The sequence below is a fragment of the Lissotriton helveticus genome, chromosome 11 (genome assembly GCF_964261635.1).
Source record: "Lissotriton helveticus chromosome 11, aLisHel1.1, whole genome shotgun sequence".
Classification (NCBI taxonomy): domain Eukaryota; kingdom Metazoa; phylum Chordata; class Amphibia; order Caudata; family Salamandridae; genus Lissotriton; species Lissotriton helveticus.
The window spans coordinates 354,614,019-354,636,565 of NC_136072.1; the positions used below are offsets into that span (position 1 = coordinate 354,614,019).

At 48.4% G+C, this 22,547-nt stretch overlaps 1 protein-coding gene across 2 annotated transcripts in view; it reads left to right on the forward strand.

Annotated features, from left to right (window-relative positions):
- The window catches only part of PAK2 (p21 (RAC1) activated kinase 2), a 728,762-nt gene that overhangs the window by 484,858 nt on the left and 221,357 nt on the right, over positions 1-22,547 (forward strand). For both annotated transcript variants that reach the window (XM_078665775.1, XM_078665774.1), the window contains exons 10-11: positions 18,584-18,696; positions 18,977-19,094. In XM_078665775.1, the coding sequence (XP_078521901.1) occupies positions 18,584-18,696; positions 18,977-19,094 (231 nt within the window). The remainder of the gene's footprint in view (positions 1-18,583; positions 18,697-18,976; positions 19,095-22,547) is intronic.

Below are 22,547 nucleotides of genomic sequence, written 5' to 3' on the forward strand. Positions count from 1 at the left end.
GTTTTCATTATATGTTAATGGAGTGGTGGAGCACTTACTCAAACATCCAGCTGATGCACCTTCCCTGGCTGGCAGAAAAATCCCTACCCTCCTATTTGCGGACGATACCCTCCTGATCTCAAAAACCCCAATAGGCCTCCAATCTTTACTCTCCAGCTTTAAGACATTCTGTGATTCTAGGGGTCTTGCTATTAATGTAGGCAAAACTAAATTCTTGGTTCTAAACCCTCCAAAGAAAACTGTTATTCCCCCCACCTTGGACTTAGTCCCGCTCGAAAGGGTAAAAGAGTTTGATTACCTAGGTATCCGCCTCTGTGATTCTATGAATTGGAAGTCCCACCACCAAAAGATCTTTTTGACTTACAAAAGGATAACAGGGGCTTTATTGAAGGAACAACGCGCCTCGTCCCTTAAACCAGTAGGTGCTGTACTAGATATATACAGGGCACGGGCGGTGAGCGCAGTTCTGTATGGGTCTGAACTGTGGGGTGTGCAGAAAGTTGATTACTTGAGGCGCTTAGAAAATAACTTCCACAAAGACCTCTTGAGGCTTCCACATAGCACTCCTTCCTTCCCACTTTTATTGGATACGGGTACACGCCCAATAAACGAGCAGGCAAGGCTGCGTCCCCTTCTTTTGTGGGCACGAATTTGGAGGGTACCAGAACTGTCTAGTTATGCGGAAGGCCTAAGGGAAGTCCTCTCAACACCTGGCTGGCACAAGGTCCGTTGGCTCAAGGAAGTTAAGCGGCTTCTTTATGACCTTGGCCTTGAAGATGCCTGGGTTAATAGAACCTCCCCCACTAAACAAACCCTAAAGAATCTATATTGGACTTGGGTGGTAAATGGGAGAAATAGTGATCCTAAACTTTGTAGATCTACCAGAGAATTTCTGATGGTTAAAGAGCTCCCGGTTAGAGAATCCTACTTAGATCTGATTTACAAATCATGGGATAGGGCATTATATTTTAAATTTAGAGTGGGCACACTGCCTCTAGGCCAGTTGACAGCAAGCTGGAAGCCACCGCTGCAAACTGTACCATACTGCCCCTTCTGTGACAACAGGCCTGAGTCAGTTGCCCACCTATTGTTCGAGTGCCCAGCCTATGCAGCCCCGCGGCGCATTTGGCTGAAACCTCTATGTAGGAATCTAGGTACTAGATCCCATCTGGAGGCCTTGCGCATCTTAAGATCTGATGCCCGTCCCCTGTTTGCCTGTTGCTTGGCAAAATTCTTAGGTTGGACATGGCGAATTAGATCTGCCAGGCAATTGAGTCTCTACTAATTATGAACTGTACTAGCAACATAATTACCTCCGAGTTGTTGTTTGATTCTTTTTGTTAATGAGCTGCTCCAAACAGTGTTGTCCATGCTTAATTGTTATTTTTATGTTTTTAGCAAGTGTTAATTTGCTTATTTTTAAGTGAGGATTAAATGTTAAAATGTATTGTATTTTTAATAATTCTGATTGTGTTGTAATGCTTTTGATGATATGACTAATATATCGAAATAAAGCTATGAAAACTGAAAAAAAAAAACTGAGCTTTAAAGTCTGCTTAAAAGATAATGCATGCTGGATGAACAACAATAAACTTAAATTGAATGCTGATAAAACTGAAGTGGTGTTCTTTGGCAAAACCCAGCCCCCGGCAGCAGACCTGTGGTGGCTATCGGAAATGGGCTCTCCACCCGCGCCAACTGGCTACGCCAAAAATCTGGGAGTAAAATGGGAGGCTGATTTATCCTTCTCTGCCCAAATTCAGCAGGTAACAGCCGCCTGCTTCAGCAGCCTGAGAAACCTGCGACAATGTATACACATGCTGCCTGAGAGCTGTCACTGGATCATAGTTCATGCCACAGTAACTGCCCACCTGGACTACGCGAACGGTCTCTGTATAGGCTTACCGGCTTACCTTGTTAAACTTCAAATGGTCCTAAATGCGGCTGCGAGATAGATCAAACGTGTCCCTTTTCGGCAACACATCTCTCCGCATATGCGAGAACTACATTGGCTTCCGTAGTAAAGAGAATCAAATTAAGTCCTTAACCCTAGCTTTTCGGGCACTTCATGGAACGTGCCCTAGCTATTTGAAGCAGAGCCTAGGTGTCTACACGCAGACGCGTGCTTTGAGATCCAATTTCCAGAAATTACTTTGCATTCCACGAGTGAAGAAAACCCGGCTGGGTGGTAGATCTGCTATGTTCGGAGCATCCAAATTATGGAGCTCCCTCCCTAATTCCTTGCGTCAGATTTCCTCTGAAACACAATTTAGGACGGCAGTTAAAACATAGCTTTTTAACCTAGCTTAATCCTATGTGACTTGTTCACTGCTGTCTCCCGCGTTTCACTTGTCGCTCTAGCGTCGGGACACCTCTTTGGAGGTAGCTTTTCGCACTCAATAAATGACTGTTTTATTATTAATATAAGATTCCTTTAAAAAAAGAATGTCGGACTAACCCTTCTCCTCCTCCTCTTCCACCATGTTCCCCTACACCTTCACCACTTTATCCAATATTGGAACATTTACTTATGACACTACAATTCTCCACCCTCGCAGCATGATGATGATGATGAACATATTCAGTTACCTGTAGATCCCTGGAAAGACTACACTATTGATTGATCCACCTTCAGATAATGACCCAGAACTCTAACCTGCAAACCCTTCCACCGCATGATGACAATGTAGTTATTTAGAGTTCCTTGCTAGAGCTGCACAGTATCATCGGGTACAACTACACAAAGAATCACTAGAAGATTTCTTGTTCGAAACTTTGAGTAGTACACACAGATCTAGTCACTCTACTTATGCTCAAAGGCATGATGAGACACTGCGACATCTTCAAAGACCCTGTTTGTGCTTGTGTTCTGACTCCTAGATTAGATACACTTATAAGCCTGCTCCTTCTGACCCAACCTTCCTTAAGGGACAGTTACCTCTAGACTCACTAGTTGTCTCCAATGCCCTTAAGAGTGCTAATTCACAAACCTCTGTGGATCCCTCCTCCGGACAAAGAGTCAAAATTAATTGACACCTCTGGCAAACTAATAGCTGCCCATTGGAGCACCGCCAACACCCTGGCCCTCTTAGCCAGGTATGATAGAGCGCACTGGGACCAATATCTCCCTGAGGAGCACAAAGCTAAAGCATATGTTCTAGTACAAGAAGGAAAGTTTATCTCCAATTTCTCTATTAGATGTGCGCCGATGCGGCCCACACTGCAGCTCTAGAGATTAACACTAATGTGTTACTCAGGAGACAAGCCTGGCTAAGGATTTCTGGTTTAAAACCTGAAATCCAGCAATTCATATTAAACACTTCATTCGATGAATAGCATTTTTTCGGGTCTAGAGTTGATCAGGCTTTTGAGAAAATAAAGACACTGAGGCAGCAAAGTCTATGGGAGCTCCACAGTCTCTCTCAAGCAGGGCTCCTTACGTCTCTCCTTTTATCGTGGGGGAGGCTCTAAGACCACATCTTAAGACACCAGTGTTTCCTCCTATAAAGGCAACGGTCAACCTTCCTCCATAGGAGGTTTCTTTAGAGGAGGATGTAGGGGAAACAACAGGAAGGGTAGAGCAAAGGGTTGCACATCCTTTAGCTCCCCTTGCTCTAACATGCAGTGACTTACCTAACCTTCCCCTGATCATTTAACACCTGTTAGGGGACGTCTTCTACAATTCCTCCACATTAGGCAATCTTTAACAGACAAATGGGTTTTGGGAATTATCCAACATGGTTATTGCCTGGAGCTTACCACCAATGTTCCAAACATTACACCCTGTTCTCACAAACTGTCCCCAGAATATTTGCACCACCTCAAACAGGAAGCCCAGTTTCTCTTGTTAAATGGAGCCCTAGAGCCGGTACCATTACAATATCAAGGGTCAGACATTTACTCCCTGTATTTTCCAATTCCCAAAAAGGACGGCTCGTTAAAACCTATTCTGGACCTCAGAGAACTGAACCACTACATACTGTCAGAACATTTCCACATGACACTTCAGCAAGTGCTCCCACTTTTACAACAGGACAATTTTGTCTACTATGGACTTAAAAGATGTATATTTCCACATTCCAATTTACCCCGCTCATCGCAAATATCGCAAATTTGTGATAGCGGGTCAACATAACCAATTCAAAGTACTACAGTTTGGAGTCACCACTGCTCCCAGAGTATTACCAAATGCCTGGCAGTAGTCACAGCTTATCTGAGAAGACAGCAGATCCACTTCTCCCCCTATCTAGAAGACTGGCTCATCGAAGCCAACACTTGCCAGAAGTGTCTCTAACACACTCAGCTTCACTTACTACACCAACTAGGGTTTACAGTGTTATTTGGGAGCCACCATACACTCAAAAAGCTTTGCCTCTCCCAATGCAGCCAGAATTCAAAGTATTCAGTCTCTTCTCACTCAGTTTCAGCCCAACCACTCATTACCAACCAGTCTTCATGCAACTGCTAGGAATGATGGCGTCTTGCATCATAATTGGACCCCATGCAAGACATCACATCCGTTCCCTTCAACAATGCTTAGTAAGTTGAACCAGTCGCAGGGTCAATTAGCTGATCTAGTGTTGGTAGATGGCTGCACCCATCGCTCTCTGCAGTTGTGGAACCCACAAAATGTATCCAAGGGCTGCCTTTCATTGACACTGTTCCACAGATAGTGCTAACAGCAGAGACATCGCTCACTGGTTGGGGGCTCACTTACAGGATCACACAATCCAAGCATTGTGGAGTCTAAAGCACGAAAATCTCCATATAAATCTCCTAGAACTATTAGCAGTGTTTCTAGTGCTCAAAGCCTTTCAAACTCGCCTTGTAGGCAAAGCTGTCCTAGTCCATATGGACAAAATGACAGCTATGTACTATGTGCAAAAACAAGGGGGGGGGGGGCACGCTCTCCACCTGGCATGCCTAGTGTAGGGGAGAGTAGGCTCTGCTTTCCTATGGTCACCTCACTTTTTTGCTTTTTGCTTCACTGGTTTTCGACTTAATGTGGCTGTGGGCCTGCTAATCAGACCCACAGCCCTGCTGTTCTCTCTCTAAATTCACAACCATGTACTTTAGGTACATCACCAATTGGGATTGGGTCACCTTATGAGCCCCTGTACAGAGTACTATAGGTACCCAGGGCATAGGTGCAGCCAAGGCCTACCAGGGGCTGCAGCATATCTTTTGCCACCCCTGGCTGGCCATCCAAACTGACACAACTGGCTGATCACTCAGCTGGGGCAAGGTCATGTAATCACCCCTTGCTTAGATATAGTATACCTATGTCTAAACCTATATCTGGACACATATACACCTATAAGTCACTCCTATGGCGGGCCTTACCAATCCGGAGTGCTTGGTTTTATGTGAGATGGTGCTCTAGCATGAGCTGAGCCTGTCTGCAGCTTTCGGAACCATGTCCTTATAGCTGTTCCAGGGTATTGCCATACCATATACTCTTAAGTGCATTATAATTCTCGCGGTTAGATGCTATCTTTGGTTTGGCTTTATCAAAACATGTCGTGTAAGGTGTCATACGCTTTGGAATACTACCCCCTCGCCAATTATGGCGACGGGGGTGGCATTCCACCCTTCTAGAGGGAGAAGACATGTTACTTTCCTTAAACGCGGTGAAATCAACCAGAGCCTCAGCATCACAAAATGGATGCTGCTGCCACAGACACAAGTCCGGCCTCCTGCTGCTGACCGAAACGCCGGCAGGGGAGACCTGGACAAAAGGTTTCCTGTCAAAGGGAGGTGCTAGCACCACCCCAGACAGGAGATAGTGGATTGGGGCAGGGAGGGCTGAATGAAACTAGACACTGCCTGGGGCACACAAGGTGTTCCATGCATAGCCCGGTTCAAACCGGTGCTGGGGCACTCCAGCCCCACCTCTGGCGTGAAACTGGACAAAGGGAAAGGGGTGTAACCACCCCCTTCCTAGGTCCCACCCATAGGAGAGACCTAGCAGGTAATCCAGCCCCTTGATTTGGAATAAAGGTAGGAGCTGTGTCCATAGACTTTAGATAATCCTGACTGAAACTTTGATACGAAACTCTGGACCCTTCAACATCCTACTCGGTTTGCTTTGTTGCTGCTACCGCCGGAGCTCGAGTGACCGAGATCGACAAGAACCGGATTCCCAGACATCCAACAGCCTGATCCACAGCCACAACAAAGCTGAGACCCGTGGAGGAGACGTGAGATGTGGGACCGGCTATCTTGGAAAGCCAGCTAATTGCTTTCCGTTCAGCCCCCGAGGCACCCTCGAAGCTGTGCATTGGGGATTGAGAAGCCCCAGCCCCGAGCAGCTTTTGCACCGAAGATCACCTCTCCACACTCACCGAGTGCTGCGTGGGGCCCTTTTGCATTTTCCTGCTCGACGCGTCTGTCCGGTCACTTGCCGGTTGGCTTGTGGCCTCTGCGACGACGAACCTTCGAATTTACAACGCTGGTCTGGTTGCTCCAGACTGGCCCTTGCTCCCCTGAAAAGGAGAGCCCATCAGACCTTGCTGGTCTGACCCAGAAGCCATCTTTGATTCCTGCGTGGGTTGCATTTGCCAAGGCCTGTTGACTCCAATCCGGAAGCCGACACCACCGACAGCGAGAGCCTTCGTGGGGCAGTCCGTGCCTAGCTCCTGGTCATCGTCGATACCTCCTGGTCCACGTGGCAGCGGAGACCAGCTTCACGACAACCATCTGATTGCGCCCGACATCGCCTGGTTCCTTCCTGGTTTCACTCTGGTCACTGGCTAGTGACCCAGTCTCTGTTCCCTCTGCTTTCAGGTACTCTATATCTTCGATCAACCCTTGGATCCAACCGGACTCTTCCCGCCTGGTCGCCTGCAGCATCTTTTCTCCAAGGCTCCATAGAACTTCACGACGAAACCTGACACACTTTGACACCTATGCACCCGCTTCCTGTGGGTGAGGTAACGCAAGTACTACGGTGCTCCTGTAGAGATTTACATCCTTAGTGTCCTAGTTTAAAGTGGTTAAGTTCTAGTCCAGTCGGAAGACTTCCAAATCTGCAACTTTCTAACTTTTACGCACCATTGACTTCTATTGGTGCACGCGTGTGCATTCAGACACTGCACCCGCATTCTGTGGGCCTCCCACGTCCTAACTTCTGTTAGTCCAGTGTAGCCCCAGCGGTTCTCAAGGCCTTAGGCCTTACCATTGTTCGTGACGTGGTTCTTATACCACTATTTTAGTATAAGGTTTTAGGGGCCACCAGGGTCTGTCCATATTTGTGCAACTTTTGTATGTTATATGAAGTTCTTTGTTTAACGCTTGTGCTTCTGCCCTCATAAATACAGAGGATTATTCTAGTAATAAGTACATATATTTTATGATATATAACTTGTGTGGTGTCCTTTCATTTGGTATTGAAAGGATTGCATATGGTAAAACAGCTGTCTTCACATGCCCTCTTGAGTTTAGCCTAAGACTGCTTTTGTCCATGCTACCACTAGGATAGCTTGTCTATAGGTTGACGTACAACCAATCACCATAAGGGTCGTTTGGACTGGTGCAAGGTGCTCACTAGAATAGTGAACACCATATACCAGGCCAACTTCTCACACCTAACACAAGCCATTTGGAAATGGGCTATACACCACAAGATTCATCTCTTGGCAGAACACCTTCCAGGAGTAAACAGTCAAATTGCAGATGTTATCTGAAAGAGACACGTTAGTGATAGATTCCTTACCTTAGATTATCTCCAGGCATCAGGCTGGTTTCGGAAAGCTTTCGTCAGCAATACCCCTGCGTGTTGATAGGCGTCGTCATACAGCTCCGCGTGCGTCGTTGGCATCGTATTCGCCGAGATTACGTCACTGGAGCTACTAAGACACGCCCACGCGCGCTGACGCCAGTAATTTCTTTTTCCGCGCCAGGAAGCTCAGATCCGGAGAGAGCGGTACCCCGTCACTTGTTGACTAAGTAATTTTCTGTTATTATTTGTGAATACACTGTGCCCCTGGTGTGTAGGGATGCCCGGTTTCAAGCTTTGCGAGGCCTACCCGCGCATGATGTCGCTGACGGAGCCGCACCGTGAGGGTCTCTTCTGCCTGGTGTGTGACCACGACATCGAGTCGTGCGCCCACTGCCAGGCCATGGCCCCAGGAGTCGGCCCAACATCATTCCAGGACCCAGTCCCGTGGAAGTCGAAGGCTCGGTCAGCAGAGCAAGCGCCATCATTCGAAGTCTTCGCACTCTGAGTCAGGTAAGGTCGAAGCACACAGTCGAAGAAGCGTCGCCACTCTTCGTCCTCCCCTCGCCGGTCGTGTGACATGGCTGAGGGGGCTGGTGGCACCGCCCCTGCGGCTCAGACGGAGCATGAGCAGTTACCGTTGGTTTACCCACCTTTCCCAAGTCCATCGGCAACTCTGGCCGAATTGCAAGAGTTCGTGTCTGCAATGACACGTATCTTCAGCCCGTGCAGCCCCGTTGGCATGCACTCGGCCCTGCGGGCCCCACTGTTCCGCTTCCTTGACGTCGCTGGCTCTGGCCCCGACGTCGTCGACGCCAAGAGGCCTCCATGGCTCCGTCCGTAGCTCGCCGTTCTTGCCAGTGGAACCCGTACAGCTCCCACCGACAACGCAATCGGCCGACGCTGGCGTTGACTTCTTTTCCGACGTCGGCACGGTGTCGGAGGGATGTCTCCCGACGTTCCCGACGCCGATGGGGGACTTTTACCCTTTTATTCACCCACGTCCTCGTCCACTTGAGGAAGGGGAGGACTCGGAGGGGTTTGAATACCCTCTCGCAGCACAGTGTGAGTCTGTCCCCGACTGGGATGAGGATGCGGAGGCCGATGGCCCGGATTACACTCCGGCACCTGGTTCACCACCCCCTTCAGCTACTATGGAGGAGAGTGGTACCTTTTCCACAGTGCTACATAGGGCGGTCGAGGCTCTTTACCACGGGGTCCCTACAGTAGCTGTCAGGACCAACCTACTGACTGTAGTGCTTCGGCCGGCTTCCTCTTCTACAGAACCGCTGTTGCCGTTTAATGATGCACTTACTGATGTGCTTCTGGGCACTTGGTCCCGGCCCAACCCAGGGGCTCCTGTGGACACAGGTGTGGTCCGACGGCATCACTCGGCCCCGGGCGAACCTTCCTTCCTCACCCAGAACCCTACACCTGAGAGTTTGGTGGTTCAGGCCTCGATATGGCAGAGTGTGTTTCCTTCTGCTCCACCAGACAAGGAATCCAAGAAATTGGAGCAGTTTGGGAAGAAGATTTATTCTTCCGCAAGTTCTGGACTGCCGTTTGCGAACACTGCCTGTCTCTTGGGCCGCTATTGCCATTCCGTATGGGATGCGGTTGAGCAGGTGCTACCTCAGTGTCCGGAGGGGGCCTGGACAGTTCTCTCATGCGCTCTTATGGAGAGGAGAGATGAGTCTAAGTTCACTATATGTTGTGGTTTTGATACCGCTGGGTACGGCGATTTCCACAACGGTGGCGCTACGCCGTCATGCTGGTTGAATATGACTATTTTTTCTGCGGATGTCCGGAATACTTTGATGGCACTTGCCTTTTTGGTGATAAGGCGGATTCCACATTGGAGCGTTTCAAGGACTCTAGAGCCACGGCCAAATCCTAAGCCTTTCAGCCACACATACTCCTTCCGCTTCTACCTTTCGTTCCTTTCGAAGCTCCGGAAAGGGCGTACAAACACAATCATTTCAGAACAAGCCTGCGGGCAGCCGCGGACGTGGGACTAGCAGAGGCTGGTCACGGGGCCAGTGTGCCGATCAATATACCAACACCCCCGCTGCCAGTGACTCAACACCTTCCTAGTCCAGTGTTTCACGGCCACCAGAAGCCAGTGGGTGGTAGGATTCGTCATCACCTCCCCCACTGGTGCACCATTACATCTGACAGGTGGGTTCTGGAGATTTTTTCGAAGGGGATACCCCCTCCCCTTCGAGTCTACTCCCCCAGCCATGCCACCGCATGTCGGGGGATCATTTGGCACTTCTTCAGGATGAAGTTACGGCCCTTTTGGCCAAGGGGGCCATTGAGCGCGTTCCAACGTCAGAAGTAGATTGTGGTTGTTACTCCCACTACTTCTTGGTTCCGAAGAAGGACAAGGGTCTACGTCACATCTTATACCTTCGGAATGTAAATCGCTTCCTCCGGATGGAGAAGTTCAAGATGCTCACTCTGGCTCAGGTCTTGTCTGCTCTCGACCCACAAGATTGGATGGTGGCACTGGACCTACAGGATGCTTATTTTCATATTCCTGTCCTGCCAGCCCATCGGCGTTACCTGCGATTCACGGTGGGCCAGGAGCATTTTCAGTGCACCATGCTCCCAGTTGGCCTTAACAGCGCCCCTCGGGTGTTCACAAAAGTAATGGCGGTGGTCGCAGCTCATCTGCGCACATCAGGGGTTTCAGTCTTCCCCTATTTCGGCACTGGGTGGTCAAGGCGGGATCGCCCCAGACAGTAGTTTTCCACCTCCAGACTACTGCCGACCTCCCGCATTTGATGGGGTTCTCCATCAATGTGCGGAAGTCGCACCTGATTCCCTCCCAGAAGCTCCTATTCATCAGAGTGGTTCTAGACACTGCGCAGTTTCAGGTTTATCCTCCCGAACAGCGAGTCCAGGACATTCGGGCTATGGTTCCGATGTTTCAGCCCTTGTCCTGGGTTTTGGTCAGGACGACCTTGAGGCTGCTGGGACTCATAGCCTCCTGCATCCTGCTGAGCAACCATGCCAGGTGGCATATGCGGGCTCTGCAGTGGGACCAGAAGTTCCAGTGGGCGCAGCGCCATGGGAACCTGTCCGACTACATCCCGATCTCAGAGGGCACCGCTCAGCAATTGCAGTGGTGGCTCATGGATCAACATTGGGTCAGCCGCAGATCCCTTCCCCAACCGGAGCACACAGTGGTGACTGATGCGTCCCTCCTAGGATGGGGTGGCCACATGGTAGAGGTGGAGATCGGAGGCCTCTGGTCTCAGGTGGAGTCCCGGCTCCATATCAGCCTTTTCGAGATTTCGGGCGATCCTTCTTGCACTGAAGGCATTCCTTCCCTCTGTTGGGGAGAAGGTGGTGTAGGTGTTCACGGACAACACCGTCATGTGTTATTACAACAAACAGGGCGGGTGGGGTCATGGACCCTATGTCAGCAGGCTCTGCACCTCTGGACATGGCTGGAATGTCATGGCATTTCCTTGACGGTTCAACACCTGGCGGGTTCTTTGAACGCCAGGGCAGACCAACTCAGCTGCCCGTGTCTGATGAATCACGAATGACGTCTTCACTCGGAGGTGGTGCAAGGTCTCTTTCAATAGTGGGAAGAGCCTTGGTTAGATCTATTCGCCACAGAAGAGAACGCGCAATGTCCGCATTCCTGTGCCGTTGGAATTACCAAGACTGCACTCGCTCGATGACGCTATTCGTCGCTAATGGAGCTGCGGTCTGTTGTACGCCTTTCAGCCTATCTCTTCTACCCAGAGTGCGGAAGAAAATCAGGCGTGACCGGGCCAAAGTCATCCCTGTGGCTCCGGACTGGGCCCGAAGAGTTTGGTATCCCGAGCTACTCAGTATGAGCCTGGATCCCCCGATCCGACTGCCTCTGCGGGAGGATCTTCTATTGCAGCAGATGGGGACGGTTCTCCACCCGAACCTGTCCAGCCTCCGCCTACATGCGTGGAGATTGAGCAGCGACAATTGATTCCATTGGACTTGCCTCCCGAAGTCTGTGATGTCATTCTTGCAGCCAGGCGTCCCTCCACTAAATCGGTATACGCCTGCAGGTGGAACAAATTCTTCTGACGTCTTCTGACTTTGAAAACTGCCTTCCTGGTAGCTATCACCTCTGCCAGGAGAGTGAGTGAGCTTGAAACTCTTTCTTGTAAGCCTTCTTTTTTGTCTGTTCATCCGGACAAGGTTGTGCTTCGCACTCGTCCTTCCTTCTTGCCAAAGGTTGTCACTGCCTTCCACATCGGGCAGACTATCACCTTGCCGACTTTCTTTCTGCACCCTTCCAGAGAGGAAGAGCGGCTCCACCGTCTGGACCCAAAACATGCTCTCCTTTTATCTGAATCACACACAAGCATTCCAGGTGGATGACCAGCACTTTGTTGGCTACACAGACGCCAAGAAAGGCCGGGCTGTTCACAAGAGCACTATCTCTCGCTGGGTCGTCTTGTGTATCAAGGCCTGTTGTTATTCTATGGCTAAAAATGAACCTCCGGTGGGGCTGCTTGCCCATTCTACCAGGGCGACAGTAGCTACTACTGCATTGGGACGTGGTGCCTCACTGCAAGACATCTGTCAGGCTGCCACGTGGGCTTCGCTGCACACTTTTACAAAGCATTATTGCCTTTACAGTCAGGTCCGCAGGGAGGGCTTCTTTGGCCGTTCTGTTCTCCGGGACTTTCTGGTGTAATCTTGTTCGCAGACCCACCACCGGGGTTGGTATTGCTGGGGTATCTATCCTAAGGTAAGGAATCTATCACTAACGTGTCTCTTTCAGATGCACAAGTTACTACTTGTGTAACGATATATCTGTAAGAGACATTAGTTAGTGATGGATTCCTTACCACCCCATCCATCCTCCCCATTCTGCAAACTGATTTTTAGGGCGAAGGTCATCCTTTCGGAGCCTAGTTTCTATGCACCAGTGGTCAGTATCTTACATGGCTCTGCGTTCCTGTCGCGGAAAGTTGTGTACAGAACTAGCTAATTCGCGCAATGACGTGTCTAAGTAGCTCCAGTGGCGTCATCTCGGCGAATACGACGCTAATGACGCACGCGGAGCCATACGACGACGCCTATCGACGCGCAGGGGTACTGCTGACGAAAGCTTTCCAGATCCAGTCTGACACCTGGGGCTATTGTAAGGTAAGGAATCTATCAGTAGTAACTTGTGCCTCAGCAAACAGAAGCAGCAAATCCATGAGTGGGCACTTTATCCTCAGGCTCTCCTCCCCTACTTTCAGGAATGAGGATTTCCTCAAATAGACCTGTTAGCCACAGCAGAAAACGCAAAATGCCCAAACTTCGCCTCCAGGTTCCCAAACCCGCTCTCCTATGTCTGTGCCCTATTGATGAACTGGTCAGGGATATTTGCCTATGCTTTTCCGCCTCTCCCACTCATTCCACTGGTAGATCGGAAGCTCAGGCAAACATCCCTCACATTAATTCTCATAGCTCCAACATGGGCACCTCAATGCTGGTTTACCATTTTATTGGAGCTGTCATTGGTTTCACTCCAGTAGCTGCATCTCACCTCCAGTCTCCTCACTCAGAGCCATGGAGAAATCAAGCCCCCAAATCCCAAAGAACTCAACCTGCTGATCTGGCTCCTGAAGTCCTAGAGTTTGGTTATTTACACTTACCACCAGACTATATGAATGTCCTAAGTGAAGCTGGAAAGCCTACTACTAGGACATGTTATGCAGCAAAATGGAAGCAATTTGTTATCTATCATAACAGTAACAATCCTCTTGATGCTTCTGTATAGAACATCATCTGTTACCGGTTACATTTACAGCAATCTAGACTAGCCGACACATCCATTCGCTTACATCTAGCAGCAGTAGCTGCATACTTGCAAAACAGGCTTCACTTATCTCTCTTCAGATTACCAGTGATTAAAGCCTTTCTAGAAAGATTAAAAAGAGTGATACCACCAAGAGTCCCACCTGCACCAGTGTGGAACCCAAATATAGTACTTGCATTCGAACCAATGCATGGGTGCCAAATACAATTCCTCTCATGGAAGGTTGCTTTCCTCATCGCAATACCTTCACTGAGAAGAGTTGGTGAACTCCTGGCATTAACTATACAAGAGTCTTTGTTTCAGCTTCATAGAGACAAAGTGGTTCTAAACACCAATCCTACATATTTCCCTAAAGTAGTTTCTGCCTTTCATTTCAGTCAGTTGAGTTACCTGTGTTCTCCCCTCAACCTGATTCTATAGCAGAACAAGATCTACACATTCTTGATGTTAGAAGAGCTTTATTATATTACATTGACAAAACAAAAGAATTAAAAAATCAAAGCAACTTTTTATTGCTTTTTCTCCACCACACAAAGACAATCCCATATCTAAATCAGGCATTGCAAGATGGATTGTGAAATGTATCCAGACATGATATCAGAAAGCAAAAAGAACTTTGCTAATACCCCCTAGAGCACATTCCACTTGCAAGATAGAGGCTACTATGGCCGCCTTAGGGAATATTCACCTAGCTGACATCTGTAAGGCGCCAACATGGTCTAAACCGCACACATTAACCAACCACTATTGTGTAGATGTGTTAGCATGGCAACAAGCTAATGTAGGCCAAGCACTACTTAGAACACTGTTTTAGACTACTACAACAATTACCGGTTAGCCACAGCTTTGGCAGTATACTGCTGTATAGTCCATGCAAAACATGTGATCTACAGCTCACATGCCTCGAATAGATCATGTTACTTACCCAGTAATCATATGTTCTTGGCATGTATAGCTGTAATTTGACATTCGCCCTCCCGCCTCCCCAGTCTCCTGTAGTTGTTGCAGTTTCTCAGTTTACATACATGCGAATGGACATCTCCATTCTATACTTACTAACTCCATTCTCGCCCTCCTCGGAAAAACAATCTAACAATGGCGTTGAAGCCAATGCGCACTATCACCGAAAGGAGTCACCTTACCTCGTGACTGGAAAGACTTCTTCGAAGAACAACTTGCAAATATCCAAACCCAACACTAGATAGCAGGTGTATGCAAAGCATATGGATCTACAGCTCTACATGCCACGAACAGATGCTTATTGGGTAAGTAACATTATCCTTACCTTGACGCTTCACTTTTAACACTCCCCTCTCCGCCATAAGGCGGGATATTTTCAAACTTTGCTGTCTGACACGCAAGGCACTCTATAAGGCTCTCCCTGCAAATCTATACTCACGACTCAGCGGGTTTACCCCCAGGCTTTTTGGCCTCCTATTTTTTACCCTGTTTTTGTTGGTTTTAGAACTCTGGGCACTTCACCGCTGCTATTTAGTGCTAAAGCATATATGCTCTCCAGGTAAATTGTTGTTATGGATTAGTGATTCCATGATTGGCATATTTGATTTCCTGGTAAGTACCTAGTACAGTGCACAGTGTGTGTCCAGGGCTTGTAAATCAAATGCTTCTAGTGGGCCTGCAGAACTGATTGTGCTACCCACATGAACAGTCTGTAAATGTACCTCAGACCTGCCACTTTTGGTACTGCCATGTCGGCCTAGCAAGTGCACCCACTTGCCAGGCCCTAACCTTCCTTTTTCTTACATGTAAGATACCCCTGAGGTAGGTCCAATGTAGCCCGATGGGCAGGGTGCAGTGTTTTTAAGAGGTATGACATGTACTGAGGTGTGTGACATGTCCTGTTAGAAAAAAAACGAAATCTACTGTAGTTCACTATCGAAAGGGTGTATGTCCCTTAGGATAAAATTGGAGTTTATTTAGAACATCTTATAATTATAAATTCCCATTGCGACAAGATAGAAAGATGGAGGAGTTTAGTATGCCTGAACTCCGAATATAAAAATGCATCTTTTAGTAAAGATGAATTTTATATTGTGCGTTTGGAAATACCACATTTAGAAAGTGGGTGTTTTCTTGCATAGCCAACCTGTGCGCCTCTGCTGATTTGTGGATTGACTGCCTGGCTTTGGAGTAGAAGGGACTGGGGATGTGCATTTTATCAGACAGCCAGGTGGGGTTCTCAGATGCCTTTCCTGGATGAGTCTGGGCTGGGCAGAGTAGACCTGTGCTGCATTTTGAGTAGTGGGAAGAGATTTCCTTGAACCTGAATGGGCTTGGTCTGCCTTGGACAATGCTATTGCAACCTGCTGCTGGAAAGCTTGACCGGAGAAGACCAAACTGGTTTGAACTAAGCACAGGCACACTCTGCTGAAGAGAACAAAGAGAAATGCAGAATAAATATTGGGCTCAGACCCCAGAACTTTAGAACTCGCTTGGATCAAGGAACCTGACGAGAAGAGCTGGAAGAACTGTCATAAGGAGTTCTACCCCTTTGCTGTGTTATTGCTTTGCGGGTTGGCCTGCAGTTGCTGCTTCTGCCTTGGGCAGTGAAAGGACTGGACTGAACTTTCTCAACTAGTTGCGGAATATCTCCAAAGGCTTGAAGTAGAGCTTGCCTCCTGTTCAGAAGTCTCATGTACCTCAAAGACTTAACCGACCTCTGAGTACTGCCTCTAGAACCGTGGTTTCAGTAGCCACAGAGGGGCGAAAGCAGCCAACTCAGTCACCGGCTCCGTGTACTGAAAGCACTGCACAGGGCACCGCCGTATCTCGTACTGCAACCCTGCTCTCACCGATGGCGACCTCCGCCGAGCCGCCACTTGCACAGTGTCCTTGTGGCACCGCCACGCTTTGCTGCCGTGGTCTCACAGGCGCAGTAGCTGCCTGCTGACTTTGACACCTATGACCGCTCAGGGGCACCGCTCGTAAATCTCACGACGCACCGCCCCTTCCCACAGCACAGTCCGGACTCACCGATGCCAGCCTCCTACAACAAGCACTATCGCCCGCACCGTGATCTCAGTACTACCTTCACTCTGCACTGCAGTCCTGGTCTCACCGACGCCGTGCCTTGAAGGCACTGCTTGCTGCACCACTATGCTTCACACCGCAACTGCAACGGTTGCCACAAAGGGCACGTATCAAAGTGATCGGCCGCAATGAAAAGGTACTGTTTACGAGTTTGCGATCACCACGACCGACGTGGTCTGACGGAACTGTTGTATTCTGTTTTCAGCACCGCGGTAGCACCGGATGTGGCTACCGACTTCAAGGAACTGCATTTTTAAGGTTATTGTTGCAAAGTGCATATTTTTAAGTACTGTATATTGGATTTTTATAGCTTTGGTCTTGTTTTAAATATATAAAGTATTGGATATTTTTCTAAATTGGTGTGATGTCCTTTTGTGGTGTTTTACTGTTTTACTGTTGGTTATGTGCAAATTCTTTGCACACTGCCTCTGAGATAAGCCTGTCTGCTCGTGCCAAGCTACCAAGGGGGTGAGCAGGGGTTATTTCAGTAGTGTATCCCCCCTCATCCTGTCTAGAAGGAAGGGTCCCTACGTGGACAAAGGTGCAAACCACTGCCAATTAGAGACTCCCATTTCTAACAGTATCAGCCTTCCAGACAGCTCAGATTCTCAAACAAAGCGCTTTTGCACATTCCACACATCCCTACTTCAAGGTGTGGAGGCAGATCTTTTTCTTACACGGCCCGATGCCACTAGAACAAGCTCCCTCTTCATCTTCGTACCTACACTGACTATAAACTTCAAGAAGATGTTGAAATCCTGGTGGTTTTAGAAGACTCCCCAGTTGCCTGTTTCAGCACAGCGCCAAGATACTCCTCTGAGTGAGTTGTTTGTTATCCCAAGAGACCCAAGTAAATAAAGTGATTCTAAAATGTAGACACTTCTTTGGGAGCATGATTCTGAACACTTTTGAGTTTGTCAATGGGAGACTACCACGCAAACAAGGCCTACTTTCCAAATTACTGAGTGGATCTTCCCATTCAGCCATCGCTCAGTATGGACGTTTCGTGGGGCCTTGCAGTTGACGGACTAAGACACCAGGCCAGCCTGGAACTGCACATTCATTTGTGTATAAACAGTATCTTGAGACGGATTGTGTTCTATTTCAGGGTTGTAGCACTCTTCCTGGAAAGGGGAAAACTATTAGAGATAGATGTGATCTGGGCATCCAGCTATCATTTTTAGTTTGGCTGAGTCTAAAACAGAAGTGTAATTACTTATGTGAAATAAGCTGCAAATGAAGGTTTTGATTTTTTGTTAAAATTTCCTCGCACTTGTATGTATTCCATATGCATTTAGAGGGGTCACAAATGGATCACTTCTCTTTGACTCAGTGTAGTTGCAAAGAAGAGAACTCCGTCTCCATTTGGGAGCATTTTAATGCAAGCTATTATCGTAACAAGTCCTAAATTGTGAATTGAGTATTTCTCTTTCAACATTAATGTAAAAACATGATTTAACTAGAACACATCCGCTTAGATGTTTTACAGCCCCAGTCCTATCTGTGTTCATAAACCAAACTTTCAATTTCTGTAGCTGCAATTATGAGAGGCCAAAAGCTAACCTAATATCAGGCATAGTGTATATTGGTGGAGTGCATGATGCTTATACCCCTGCCTCTTTACTTCGTGTAACTATCGAGGAAAGGCAAGGACTTTTGACGTTAGCCCCCCTCATGTTTTACATACTGTTATAAGGAACTATCTGTATCAGTAGCCAGGGCTACAAAACGTTACTGCAGAAGCTACAAGGGCGCCTTGGGAAGAGACCACAGATGGATGCTAAATTCGAATGTACAATACAAAATTGTGAGGCGAACAGTACTGTTCACTTTCTCTTCATAAGAGGATACAGAACCGCAAATTGCCCAAATCTAACAATAACTAAAACTGCTGAGACCAAAGCCAGTACAAGACTTGTGTTGAACGCTGAATTAAGGCCTCCTGAATAGATTGTTATGGTTGACATTAAAGGAGTTAAAGGTGCGTTTCCTCCTTTTCTCAGGTGGCCATCAAACAAATTAACCTTCAAAAGCAGCCCAAGAAGGAGTTGATCATCAATGAAATCCTGGTAATGAAGGAACTGAAGAACCCAAATATAGTGAATTTCCTTGACAGGTATGAAGACAAACCATGAATGAGTAGGTTTTTTAAACAGGAGAGTGGATGAGTGGGTTTGAGATCATTTTTTTCACAGTGTATCATTTGTAAAGGTACCTTGTGGGCAGGTGTAAAGGCTTAATGATGAACATCCTGCTCTCGATGTGCAATGCTCAACGGGCATTGCTGATTAAGATGCACATGTTGGAGAATCATTATTAAAAGGGAATCCTCTTTTTTTTTATCAGTTCAAACGCATGGCAAAAGTGGAGTTTTAATGCACAATTTTTGCTTGCAGTTTCCTGGTAGGAGATGAGCTGTTTGTGGTGATGGAGTACCTTGCCGGAGGGTCTCTTACTGATGTTGTTACAGAAACTTGCATGGATGAGGCTCAGATTGCTGCGGTTTGCAGAGAGGTGTGTATTCAGTTCATATTGTATGTTGCAGGTTTGCACAACCCATTTTTTGAGGGAACACTTTTACTTATTTGTTGACAGTACTCATTGATAGTGCATGTATAAAGCAACTTCTTCCACTGGCTGGCTCAGTGCTTGGCAGGTAATTCCCATTTTACTAACTGTGACCAACCTCAAAGGTCTTACAGAACAGGTCATATTTTTTTTCAATCCTCACACCTGATGTATTCTGGGAATGCATTGTTAACAGGACCCTATCCATTTCAGTATTTTATTGGCTAATCATTAAAGACAGCTTGCAACATAAGATTATCATTAACATGTGAGAAACCACTAATGCTTTTTCAAAAAGTAGTTACTAGTTCCAAACAAATGACTAATCTTCCTATTTACCTGTGAATTGAATGAGTGATGATCAATGGACTAAAACACCTTTTCATTCTCTCCTTCCTGAAAGACAAATGTAGGAAAGTTGCTAGATTGGCCTCACCATTGTCACAGAGGAATAATAAACTATAACTTTAACGTTGCTATAATGAATCCCAGTGGAGGGAAAGTTCATAACGACCTCTAGTCATTCATGTACATCTTCCACATTTGTTTCTGAAGACATTTTTTTTCTACTTTACCTCAATGGGGCATATGTTGTAGCCTTTAATTGGAATCTATTTTCTGACTGTCTTGTATGTTGTGATCTCGATTTTTCTTTTTGGATCAAGGCTTTAAAAACTTATATATACACAGATGTTAACTTGTGGTTGGAGAGGCAGAGATGGAAGTCCTTTTTTTTTCCAGTTGCATGTTGAGCATAGGACGTCCTTTTTCTTGTTAAATATGTATTTTGTGTTGCAGCATCTCAGTGAAGGAAAGATGTCAACGGCCTTTTTAGGGCTCGGACTCCTCCCCACTGTAAGTGGGGGAGGAGTTTCGAGATCCTAATGTTAGAAGAAAAAAAAGAAGTATCTCCTAGGGCCTTGGCGAGAGGAATTCCACACATTCCTTAGCGTTTTCTGTCATCTGGCCAGTGATTAGTCTTCCTTGTGTTTTCGTTTTAATAGGCTTGAAGTGATAGGGTAAATGTAGTTTTGTTCCGCCATTTTGGGCATATTTCGTTCGTGCTCGCGCACAGAAGTACATAAATTATAATTAGGAGCTGTCAGGGTGCCTCCGTTAGTGAATCCAGATGGCCGGGCGCGTTCACAATTCTGCAGCGCTCAGCGCGCAGCTTCCTTGTTCTTGTTTTTTTTACAATTGGATCGCTTTCGCGATCTGTGGTCCGGCGTTGTGAAGCTTGTTTGTTCGGGGATTCTACGCGCGTTCAGTTTTTCATCGGAGGTACATGCCGAGTTGTTATGAAGTACATGGGAGCAGTTTAACAGGATGTGAGCACTCGGATAACTCTATTGTGCGGACCAGGCATGTGAGTGAGCACGAGCTTATTGCCAGCGCGCCGGAGATGCACCTTAACCCTGCGTGTAAAGAAGCGTCGCTGTGTCAGGTACCGAGAACTCCGACTGCTCTTCCGTGGGCTTCTATCCTGACCCCCCGCATCCTTATCATTGTACAGGGGCGCCATAGCTCAGGCATTGGGCCTCAATTCTGATTCCAGGGAAGCCACTCCCTCTGCTCTTTCATTACTAGGCGCGCACACCACAGCTGTCGGTGCACCTCAATCCCGACCTGCCACATCGTCTGCTATTTCAGTTCCGGAGCGAGCTTAGCTCCGGCAGTGTACCTCAATCCCGACCTGCCGCATCCTCTGCTATTTCAGTACCAGGCGTGCACAGCTCTGTCAGTGCACCTCAATCCCGACCTGCCGCATCCTCTGCTATTTCAGTACCAGGCGTGCACAGCTCTGTCAGTGCACCTCAATCCCGACCTGCCGCATCCTCTGCTATTTCAGTTGCGGAGCGAGCATAGCTCCGGCAGTGTACCTCAATTCTCACATGCCATGCACACTGCTCTTTCAGTACAGGGGTGCACAGCGCCATTTTCTCCTGTTTTTAGGTCCGGGGCGCACACAACTCGGTCAGTGTACCTCAGTCCTGAACTGTTGACCCTCTGCTATTTTTGTACTGAGGCGCATCCTACCCACCTCAATCCAGACCGACCGCACCCTGGGCTCCAGCAGTCCCGGAACGCCGCAGCTCTGCCAATGTGTCTTAATGCAGAGCTGCCGCCCCCCCTGCTGTGCAATACAGGGCGCACTCACTTCACCCAACGTATCTCAGTCGGGACTAGCACAGCATCTGTTACAGCACCACCACACTGTGCCAAAGTACCTCGACCCAGACCTTGGCAGCCTCTGCTGTTACATGACTGACGCACACTCTGCTCTTCCGATGCACACCAATCCTGACCCGCCGCAGCGTCAGGTATTACAGTACTGGGACATACTTAGTTCTGGCAGTGCCCTCTGTACAGACCCGTCGGACCCTCGGCTCTCACAAGCACACACTATCTCTTCCCTGTGGCTCCCCATCTTTTTCAGGGAGACACCCACACACTGCAGAGTGTGAGTGCAGAGTGTGAGTGCAGAGTGTGAGTGCAGAGTGTGAGTGCAGAGTGTGAGTGCAGAGTGTGAGTGCCGAGTGTGAGTGCCGAGTGTGAGTGCCGAGTGTGAGTGCCGAGTGTGAGTGCCGAGTGTGAGTGCCGAGTGTGAGTGCCGAGTGTGAGTGCCGAGTGTGAGTGCCGAGTGTGAGTGCCGAGTGTGAGTGCCGAGTGTGAGTGCCGAGTGTGAGTGCCGAGTGTGAGTGCCGAGTGTGAGTGCCGAGTGTGAGTGCCGAGTGTGAGTGCCGGTGCAGTGTGAGTGCCGGTGCAGAGTGAGTGCCGGTGCAGAGTGAGTGCCGGTGCAGAGTGAGTGCCGGTGCAGAGTGAGTGCCGGTGCAGAGTGAGTGCCGGTGCAGAGTGAGTGCCGGTGCAGAGTGAGTGCCGGTGCAGAGTGAGTGCCGGTGCAGAGTGAGTGCCGGTGCAGAGTGAGTGCCGGTGCAGAGTGAGTGCCGGTGCAGAGTGAGTGCCGGTGCAGAGTGAGTGCAGGTGCAGAGTGAGTGCAGGTGCAGAGTGAGTGCAGGTGCAGAGTGAGTGCAGGGGCAGAGTGAGTGCAGGGGCAGAGTGAGTGCAGGGGCAGAGTGAGTGCAGGGGCAGAGTGAGTGCAGGGTGAGTGCAGGATGAGTGCGAGTGTAGAGTGAGTGCAGGTGCAGAGTGAGTGCGAGTGTAGAGTGAGTGCAGGTGCAGAGTGAGTGCGAGTGTAGAGTGAGTGCAGGTGCAGAGTGAGTGCGAGTGTAGAGTGAGTGCAGGTGCAGAGTGAGTGCGAGTGTAGAGTGAGTGCAGGTGCAGAGTGAGTGCGAGTGTAGAGTGAGTGCAGGTGCAGAGTGAGTGCGAGTGTAGAGTGAGTGCAGGTGCAGAGTGAGTGTAGAGTGAGTGCAGGTGCAGAGTGAGTGTAGAGTGAGTGCA